The sequence below is a fragment of the Athene noctua genome, chromosome 14 (assembly GCF_965140245.1).
Source record: "Athene noctua chromosome 14, bAthNoc1.hap1.1, whole genome shotgun sequence".
In the NCBI taxonomy this organism is placed as follows: domain Eukaryota; kingdom Metazoa; phylum Chordata; class Aves; order Strigiformes; family Strigidae; genus Athene; species Athene noctua.
Window position 1 is genome coordinate 9863449 of NC_134050.1, and position 10826 is coordinate 9874274.

At 43.4% G+C, this 10826-nt stretch overlaps 1 protein-coding gene across 2 annotated transcripts in view; it reads left to right on the plus strand.

The window, feature by feature from the left end:
- Window positions 1-296: 296 nt before the first annotated feature.
- The window catches only part of CAPRIN1 (cell cycle associated protein 1), a 39970-nt gene continuing 29440 nt past the window's right edge, over window positions 297-10826 (plus strand). For both annotated transcript variants that reach the window (XM_074918718.1, XM_074918719.1), the window contains exons 1-3: window positions 297-466; window positions 803-996; window positions 10072-10134. In XM_074918718.1, coding sequence (XP_074774819.1) covers window positions 805-996; window positions 10072-10134 — 255 coding nt within the window. In that variant the 5' untranslated portion in view covers window positions 297-466; window positions 803-804. The remainder of the gene's footprint in view (window positions 467-802; window positions 997-10071; window positions 10135-10826) is intronic.

Sequence of the window (10826 nt, forward strand, 5' to 3'; positions counted from 1 at the left end):
GAGCCGGCCCCACCCTCCCCACGGCGGGTCCCGGCCCGGTGCGGGGCCCTGCGGCGGGCGGGGGCTCGGGGCAGGGTGCCCCGCCTGCCTATTGTGTCTGGCGCTTAGGCGCCTGGCGCGCGCCTGAAAGACCCGCCGGCACGGAGCCGCCAGCCGGCGCCGCGGCTGGGAGGCGCCTCCCTCCGCCTGGGCAGGGCCGGCGCCGCAGCGCGCTGGCGGGCGGGCTCAGGCGTTCTCGGCGGGCAGACTCGAGCAGCGAGGACCCCGCGCCGCTCGCTCCCGGGCCGCCTTGCCTTACGCGCTGGCGTGCGCGCCCCCGCTCTCTCCCTCAGTGGCGCGGTGCAGCGGTCGCAGGAGCAGCGCGGGCGGCGGGGCCGGAGTCGGCTGAGGCGGCCATTCCTAGAGCGAGAGCGCAGCGCACCGAGTTCCGCCCCCCCTCCCTTCCCCCGGGCCACTCACGCACACGGTGAGGAGGGTGGCGAGGGCCCCTCCGGACACCGGCGGGACGGGGTGGAGCTCGGGCGATGACCGTTGGCTGGGGCGGGCGCCGTTGGGCGGCGGGAGGCTGCTCCGCTCACGTGACCGCCGCGCGCGCGCGCGCGCCCCCAGTCAATTCGCTGAAGGGAAAGGGGGGGGCGCGCGCGCGCCGGCAGGTGCGGCTTTTTGGCGCGGGCGCGCGCGCGCCCTGGGCGTGGGGAAGCGGCCGTGTGCGCGCCCGCCCTCCCGCGTGTCCCCTCCGGCGGCCCGTTCCCCCGTAACGCGCCCTCGCTCTCTCCGCGCTCTCTCTCTCTCTCGCTCACAGAGATGCCCTCGGCTACCAACAGCACTATGGCGAGCAGCAGCGGGAAAGCGGGCCCGGGCGGTGAGGCTGCCCCGGCGGCAGCGGCCGCCACCCCGCAGGCATCGGGTGGCAGCATCACTTCGGTGCAGACCGAGGCCATGAAGCAGATCCTGGGAGTGATCGACAAAAAGCTGCGCAACCTGGAGAAGAAAAAGGTGCTCTCCTGTCCCCCTCGGCCGGCGGCCGCGGGCTGACCCTACCCCCCCCCCCTCCCCGCCCCGAGGGTGGGCCCCGGGCCCCTCAGTCGCCCACCCTCCTCGCCCTCTCCCCGGGACACCCCAGCTTTCTGGCGAGCCTCGTCCCCAGCGTCGGGCCGTCTCAAGGGACGTTCAGCCGTCCCGTCCTGTTTTCCTTCCTCTTCCTTGTGTTGGCGAGACGGCAGCCGGTCCCCTCGGCCGTGCCCTCCTGCTCCTTGGGCGAAGGAGCCTGCGGCCTGCGCGGGTTGTTCCCGGCGTCGCCCCCAGGGGCCGCCCGCTGGAAGGTTCCAGAAGGGCGAGCGCCTCTTTCCCGGTCTTTCCCCTTCCCTTGTCGGGGGGTCCCCCGGCCCTTTCTGTCGGCTGCCCTCTCCCGCGGCCCCAGGAGTCCGCCGTGCGCGTCACCTCCCCCCCCCCCCCCCAACCCCCGCCGTGCGGCAGCGGCGGAGGGCAGAGCTCGGAGGGGTCGTGGCTGCCGTCCCCCTCCAGCCCCGCGGGCCGCAGCCCCTCCTCGCTCCCGGCGAGACCCCTCGGCGGCGCGGCTCCCTTCCCCCTCCCTTCCGCCTTTTGTTTCCCTCGGCGGGGCCTTGCCCAGCCCCGCTCTCGCCTCACCGCAGGGAACGGCCGCCCCCCATTTCCCTTCTTCCCCCCCTCCCTCTCCCTTTCCCCTTCCCGCCGCCGTCGCTCTCCCCCTCCCCGGCCCGGGGCGGCGAGAGGCTGCGGCGCGGCGGGCTCCCCTCAGCCCGTGCACATGGAAGCGGGAACTAACATGGCGGCGGCGGAGGCAGCCTCAGCCTCTCCGGCGGAACTGCATTGTGCGAGCAGCCTGCACAAAGCCGGGGGCCGCCGGCCACCCCACCCAGGGATTTTTTTTCCTTTCTCGTTTTTCATCGCCCTAAGCTCACCCCTTTGGGAGTCTTAGGTCAGCTGGAAGCGGCCTTTAAGAGGTTATTTTTAGAAATAGCAGCTACTAAATCCGTGGTCCTTGATCAGTTCGAGTTGTGACAGAAGAGAAAAAGGGTGTCGTGGTTACTTACGGTTTATGTGGCACTGGCTCGGTGTTGCTGGATTAAATGAGCCTCGCAGGGCTTTCCAACCTACAGAGCATGAGGTGTCCCTCAGAAAAAGACTAACGTACATGTAGCCTAAAGTCTTGTATCGAAACACCGTATTACTAAGCTAAAATTAGGGAATACTAGAAGATTATGTCTATGTTGAAGCCCTAAATCTGTTTTTGCTCTTAGAAGTAAATAGGCACCATTACTCTTGTATTAATTCTATTTTAACTAGCCCTTTAGATCGTAGTAGTCTAGACTAGTATTCCTTATTTGTATTAAGAGGGATATATTAGCAGTAAATTAGTCTGTACAGGTGAGTTGTAAATGAAACAAGCTGTGCTTTACCTGTACATAGTGCGCAGTGTAGTTTACCACTTAAAAAATGGGTGTTGGATTTTCCTGGTTTTTAACAATGAAAAGCAGCATGCCAGGGAGCTTTTAGATAACTTTTAGAATCAGAGGATATTTTCTTGATCCTCGTCTGAATACTGTCGTGTATAGGTAGGACAAGATGTCTGTCTTAAACTTGTCATTAATACGTACGAATGTGTGGGTATACAAGAACACTGGTCCTCAACTTGAGAAAGAATGCAGATCTTGCTGTACATCTCTAGTTTCAATAAAATGAAATGGCCTGAAATGACTGTTGTATTTAACATATATTCTCTAAAAATATTTTTCAATGGTGTTCAAAATGTGTATTTTCAAACTTAAAATTAGCAGGTGAACATTCTTATCTATTCTGTATTTTGAAGTAATAAAGAGGATAAGCACACTCTTAATGGTGTGCTGGTCAGCTTTCCTTTCTAGTAGTGTTTTTATTTACAAATAAATAATATATACCTAATATACACTTGACTTAGCCATTCCATTCTATTTGAATGGACTTCTGGTCAACTTTCATAGTATCTTAAGTTAGATATGTCGGAGGCAATTATTCTGGCAGAAGAGGGTGAAAATTGGTGATACTGGTCTCATGAAGGTGTTTTTTTGTTTATCTCTGGCTGCTGTTACTACTCACTGTAACTGGTGTCATAGCGAGTGAATAGAGGTGATGAGGTGCCTTTTTTCTGGAAATGGCTTCTGTTGAAAGATGTTCTCTTAAAATTACTTAAAGTATCTCTTTTTGGGGCACTCTGCTAGGTAGTGTGAGCTTAAAAAAAGGCAGAGGCTAGGTTTTCAAAAAGAAAAGCTAGGTGTGCTCTCACACTGATGAATTAGTTCAAAGATTTAAGTCTTAACAGGCTGTAGAAGTTCTGAAACTTAATGAGGTAGGACTCATGTAAACACTATAGAAGTCATGAGTTAAATTGTTCTTGGTGCATTAAAGCAGAATTAATAATTAGCAGGCTTGAGCCTCTCCCTTGGTGGGGGAATCAACAGTACTTCAGTAAATCAACATTCTTTAATAAAGCACTGCATGCTTAGGGTCCTGAAAACGAAGTACACATGGGTGCTGGTATTTTTATTTTATTACTTGATAAGTTTACTTAGGTGCACAAATGCCTTCATTTTCCTTGATTTTTGAATCTTTTGATGAGAATTTTTTTTAAACCATCCAAAAAGTAAAATAGTGTACTGAGTACTGCAGAGGCAGGAGTGGGTGAAAAATCCAGTAAATATCACTGAAAACTTGTGCTTAGTTGAACATGTAATCCTTTTTGTCAGAAACTGATAATGAAGACCAGTAGAGATGATTTTGATAGCTTTGTATTTGAGAATGAATATAAAAATAAACTTATAAACGTGCTTCTAAGATAGAAAAATAAGCTCTGTAAAGGTACAATCTTAGATTTTTAAATGGTGTGTGTAGCCTTTAGTTGAGGAAAAGTCATGAAGAAATTGGAAATTTTGAAGTAAATTGTTTAGTGTCATGTTTCCTTCTAAACTCAGAGGGTAAAATAATGTGACCATCAAAATACAGTGCACAATTTCAAATCATAGTATTTATAACTTAGTTCTATACTATTTTGAATGGTTTTGTATAAACTAGAAATACTAGATTATTAGTTACACTTTAATTTTCTCTTCCTAACCTCATTGTTTGAAAGAACGACTATTGTCTTAAAAGGGACTAGGGTAAACTGAATTGCTGTTCATAAATGCATGAGAAAACATGGCCTGAAAATGTCTGTATTCTCTTCATCTCTTCATATTTGGAAATAATAGGAATGCTGTCCTGTTTTCTTTGTATGTTTAGATGAGTAGATACTTGTGTGTGCACGGGAGGGGGTAATTGAAGAGGTATTTTCTCTACAAGACTTTCAGACATGCAACTTGAGTATATGTTGACAAGCTTAGTTAATTTAGAAGTTGCGTGAACTCATCTAGGTTTTTGTTAGCTGCCTGAGGTTAGAATCCTACTAGCTCTCCAGGTTCCCTAGGAGAAGATGCTTCAGTAAGACCTGCATTTTCTCCCTGCCCCTTCTGCTTTTTGTTTTTTTAGAGGGAAAAGCCTTTCCAAATTAAGCCAATTGAATGTAGATCAAACTTGTGTCTTGACACAACAACAAATAATAAAAAAAAGTTACTTTTGCTTTCAATTTGTGTAATACAGCATGAGCTATGTAAAAAACAGTTTTTAAAACCAAATGTTCTTTCAGAGGGACAAAATATTTGCTAACACATGATTTAAGATATTTAAGGTGGTCACAAAGATTACTCTTGGGCAACTGTAAATATGAAGTAAGAATGTTACCTTCAACTACTTGGCAGGACTTGAGCTTGATGTATACGGTTAGAAAGATGGCACATTTTAGCTGTAGCTGGTAACTTAAGATGCTATCGCTTTATCAGCCTGTCTGAATTTCCAAATAAGTGTAATCCTGACTGGGTTGAAAAATGAATGCTTAAAAAGTGCCCCTGTCATTATTACACAAGAATTTTCACTGGAACAGTAGATGGATATTTCAAGTTGATCTGACTTGGTTCAATAAAATGTTGGATTTCCCATAGGAAACAGTTACAAACCTGTAGTGAAAGCTGAGATCAGTTTTCTATTCTTGTAGGTGCAGCTAATGATAGCAGGGAAGTGCCACGCTTCAAGTTCCCCGTTAGTAGCAGCACTCTTAAGTGTCTCTGCACCATTATTTGGGCCACTTGGATGTTCCAAGGCTTCTGAGTGTCTCCAGAAACTCTCCTTGTGAAGCTTGGTTTCAAATTTATGTTTGGAGATTGAACATGATTTTGAAACCAAGAAATTGTAAAATTAATTTGAAACTGTGTATTGAAAACCTGAATCTTTCTTTGGAACCTCTCTTCATAGCAGTTTTGGTTAACCAAGCTTTATCTTAAAAAGCAAGCAGGTTTATCTTTGAAATTTTGTGGTGTTTGGTACTTTATGGTTTCAGTTTGTTTTGTTTTATGTAGCGTAGGGGTTATTTCTTATAGCAAGTTCTGTTAACTGGATATATCAAGTCCTACAAGCTGTGAAAGATCTAGTTATTTAAGTTTTTCAGATGCTGCTTTGATGTTTTGTTGATGCTTTTCCTTTTTGTTTAGGAAAAAAACTAACGGAATGTGTTGGGAGAGCCCAGTTTGTGGTGGTTGTAGAATTCGCTTGCTGTCGTAACTCCTTTTGATCATAGATGATGTGTAGAACAAAATCTAGGTCTCTTGCAGTGTAGTCAGCTTACTGGTAGATTGATAGTGTTTCTGTAGGAAATACTGTGTGGTGATTTGGGAAGAGATTTTTTTTTTTTTTCCCCTCTCTAGTCAACTAATGAAGAGTTTGAAAGGTTTACATTTTCAAAATTGCACATACCCATCAGTTCTGCATTTCTTTGGGAAGGAATGGGTCCTGCTCCTAGCTGTTTTTGCATCTCTCTGTGTGTTTGGTTGGATCAGGCTGCTGACCCAGGTGTCAGTCTGGCCATGTCACTGCCCTTGTTGGCCTGTAGGAAGGCTCAAGGACGTGTGGTGAGTAGGAGAACACCCTTTTTGTGATCAGTGTCCTCTGTGCAAGACTGCGGTCTCAGAATTGCTGTGTCTGTCACTCACACAGCGTGAGATACTTATTTCTAAACTGTCAGACTTACCAGACTTCAGGGGAAAAAACGCAAGAATATTTACAACTGTTATTTCAAAAATAAATTCAGTTTAAACAGAAGACCCGTAAGCGGTTTGTGTTCCAGAGTATTGATGTTAATGTTTCATTACATCTTCTTGGCTATATATAACTCAGGACTGAAACAGCTTCCTGGGATTTATTCTGTGTCTGTATAATAGGAAGTGTACCCAGACAGTGAATGTGAGAGCTGTGGTGGTTTTTGAGAGGTTCCGAACTTCCATGTCTCATTAAATTGATACAGTTTTAAGTGTTTTTCCTTTTCGATTGCTTTTTGAGGAAGTGGGAAGACTGATTTTTATTTTTTAATTATTTCCGGGCAGTCTTTTCTGAGAAGTTAAACTGGTGAATGGGTGTGGAGATGATGGTGGAAGGGCAGATAAATTACAGTGTGCAAATGTAGAACAGGTCAATAAACTGTTTTGTAACTTGGCTTTTCTTTTGCTTCAGTGCAAAATTTATTAGGCAGATATTTTAAATTTTGGATTATCTTAATTGCTTGAATGTGTTAAAAAAAAAATACATGCAATTTTTGAGATATCTAAGAAAACAGACTTGCAGTAGTCCCCTCCACCTCTTCTTTGCTTGTAGTGAAGTGTGCTTTACAAAATGTTTACTTCAGTTGGTTGAAGAGGTTACCTTCTCCCCTTTCACCTTGCAGCTTGTCATACACACTTGTGTGGCTGTAACTGGTATAAACCATGCCATTGAAATTATCTGGTTAAATATAGTGCCTCCCTCCTGCTCCTGGCCCCCTTTTTTTAGGGGTTATTTTTAATCAGATCATTCCAGTGATCCAGTTTATAGCATAGCACTGTAAATGACTGTAACAGCACAGCTGAGTGGTCAGGCATTTTTAAAACCAGTATTGTTTTTGAAGCTAATGTAATGTAACTGCATTTTTTTTTTTTCACTTCAGGATGACATTTTAGAGGCAATTCAGAGGAGGTAATGAGAACTTGAGTGTGAGGGGAATTATCTGTTACCATAATAAAGTAATTCAATTTTGGATTCCTATTAAAATAAAATCTAGGGCATACTTAAGCAATGAACACCACCACCTCCCCACTGCCTCCCCTCCCCATAGCCTATAGGTAGTGCTTTTCTCTTAGGAAACTCCAAAATACTTCAGGTCTGTCAGTGGAAAAGGAGCTGAAGCACGGTGGCTTGCTGTCTGCAGAACCGGGCTCTGCTGACTCATGAGCTGTTTAATAGACAATTTATGTGCTCACTTTGCACTTGATTTTTTTTTTCCCCTCTGCTGCTTTAGCTTTTATGCTTCAAGATCTATGTCCATGATGAGTGAGGATGAAGTTGTGTAAGGTGGGGTAGAATTAAGAAAATCTTGCAGACACTGCAGTAGGTTGCTAAGCAGGAATTTTACTGCAGTTATTTTACAGCACTAATGCTGCTCTTAGGTTGCTGTTAGTTGACAGTACAGATGAAAAAGAAAGCTTTTTGCTTCCTTAGTATTTTTATGTAATGCAGCATTTGGTTCTGTCTTTGGGATGACAGAAAAATGCTTACTTAGCATTTTAAATCTCTGTGATAACATACAACTAAATACACATTTGCTTGTCCTCTGCATTGCAGCTGAAAGGACTTTCCTTCTTTTGCTTTTACCTTTCTGATACAAATGTTTTCAAGGAAGAAAAAGTGATTTTTCTATTCCTAATGATTAGAAATAGCCATAGTACCCTTTGTTTTTAAGTTGATAAGCTGCTGAATAAAACCAAAGCATTTACATTAGATCTAAGAATATTTGACCATTTAAGAAAAACTTAAGCAGTGTTTGAGTATGTTATGGCAATATGCTTCGTCTGAAGGTACCAACCATGCTGAAGTAAGGCTGCATGGAAAAAGTATGCAGAAACAATTGTAGTTATTTAGGGTATTTTTGTGTCTTCCCTCCCTTATGCCCTTAGCCACCGAAACGGATTATGAATGTTTTTCAGTGTAATTTGGCCGTATATGTTTTCTGCAACAAAGTTGACCTAAGTAGTGTTCTAGAATTTGATGTTCTATCTGGCTTGCTTTACTGTTTTTGTTCTTTATGGGTTTGTGTTGGAAACTGGATCACAGAAATTACTGTTTTTTTTAAGGCATTTTTGTGGACACTGTTTAAACTGGCTCATATTAGCAGTCTATTTACTGTGCAGCCTCACAAACGATTGCATCAGTGTGACCAAGGGAATTATAATCTGCAGCATGGGAGTAATTTAAGCAAATAGGAACCTTAAAAAATGTCTTTGTCTGCAAAGCCAATTCTCTGTAGGATTTAAGCTACTTTAAGCAGTGGAGGCATCTGTTAACCTGGCTGGCTTTGAGCTCTTTACCCTCCCTTTTGACTTCACAGCTCAGCTATGATCTCTTAAACCATTAAAACTACTTCTGTGATTGTCCAACCATGTCATCATCTGTTCTAAAATTAGTAGGTGGAAGAGTAAAATGACCTTATTTCCTGTTGTGGTAGATTTCCAATATGCCAAATGCTCTTCAGGGCTATTTTATTAATCTACCACGAACTGTGGTTGCTGCGTTTGACAACTGTTACCCTGCTGGTGTCAGTCCCCAGCATGAAATGCTCAGGAAGTTATTGGAATTTGCCTAGGCCATTACTGGCTCAGATATGCTGAAAGGTTTTGGTATATCCAACCCATAGGATTTCCAGAGAAATAAACTGTTGGTGACATCAAAAGACCAAGTCTTGTAAGAGTGGTTATGTGTTTTAGTAAGTGATGCTGGGCATCAAATACTTTGTAAGAGGAACTTTCTTGTTAAACTGTTTCACAGACTTGGATTTTTCCAGAAGGTCTGAGATTGAGCATAGAAGTTGAACTAGCTAGAAAACTACCAGTAAAATATTTTAACTGAAATGTCCTGAAACAAAAATAGTAAAAAATCAAAGACCAGCACCAACAAAAAAACCCTGTCAGTGGCAAATAAAAACTCTGAAACAATGGTTGCATCAGGGTTTTAAATCTCCTAACATTCAAAATGAAATGGTTTTATGTTGTTGTTATGCTAGATTGGGAAGATAATGGTTAAGGATTAATTTTAATAGCTTTCTTTTAATAAAATCATGCAATTTTCATAAAAAATCCTATCATATATGATAATACAGAAATGGTGAAAACTTAGTTGAGTAGTAAGGTATGTTATTCTTACAGACTTTGCTTCCTTTGTCAGAACCTTTCTACCTAGCCTGTAGAATCTTTTGTCATTTGGACATGCATATGTTTTACCTGCTTTTGGCTAATGTCAGTGTTTCATACGGTTTTCTATTTAAGCAGATTAGAGAACTGATCCTGCTGAAAATTAACCTAATGATTCCTTTTCCAGTTTCTCCTTATGGAAAAGAAATCTTAATGCCCTTGAACAGAAATATTTTAGAGCTATTAATATGAATTGTGTTGGTGGGCATTCTTGCACAAAGGGTGAGAAACTGTTTTAAAATCTTTAAAACTATGTTAACTGATGCAACTACAGAGAATTAGTTCTGAATCTTAATAGTGTTTTTATGCAGTCAGATTTTTGGTATTGTGGTGATACGGTGGTATTAAGCTCTGACTCAGAACTGAGTTCAGCTCTGTTTGGACTGAAGAAATGTGCATTGAGGGCAGTTTCCCCACTAGCAGGATTGTGTATTTCCTCAGAAATTAAGACTAGTCATGAAGATGTATTGTGATAGCCAAGGTTAAAGTATTTGTCTCTCAGAGAAGTATTTACATTTTTTTAATCCAGAAGACACTTTTTTCTTGGGTACTATTTCTGTATGACAGTTGCATGCTTGTGTAATGTGTTATGGTCTGTGTTTACTGTAATATTACAGTACCTGATTTTGTTAGCATAAGTAGAAAAAGCAGTAACTTCATTTTGGCTCTTCATAATAGAGTTTTTCTTTCTTTTCAGAGCAAACTTGATGATTACCAGGAACGAATGAACAAGGGAGAACGTCTGAATCAAGATCAACTGGTAAAAAGAAAAAAATTACTAAGAAGTTCTCTGCTAAATTGTTTTGTGATCTTCATGGGGAAGGGAGGGATGAATTTCACTTCCCCTTTCACCTTGTTAAAAGCGAAGAGTTTCTGAGTTCTGACTTGGCCTCAGTTTTTATTGCCTAGAACATCTCAGTTTTTCTTTACTCAAAAACTGAAAGAATAGGTAGAGAATGTGTTGTAATGCCTTATCCTTGTTGAGGTTAGGTTGTAAATAAGCTGTGGTGAAGTTTGTCATACGTTACAACCTAGGACTATTGAAAGAACTAATTGATACCTTTTAGGTTCTGTAGACATGATCATTTTCTTCACAGAAAATGTGCCCAGGGAGAATTTAAGGAGCTTGGTCGCTTGGTGGTAGCTCGTAAATATTGTGCAGTGTGGTTAGAGATGTAGCTTAGACCAAGGGCTCTTGAAAATAAGCTATGTCCATGTGTATATCACAGCTATCAGTGCAGCAGATGTGACGCTCTAGATAAGCTGGGCTTGGTGGATGTATGCTGCTTCTCTCCATGTTGGGGCTGGTTCTTAAAGTAGGTTATTGTAGAGCTTGACTCAACAGCCGTTTTCCTCTTGTAGTAAATATAAAGCAAGTATGAAATTAAATTCAGTTGTATGATGCAAACATGCATATTGGTACTTGGAGATTACCAGATGCTCACTAATTAA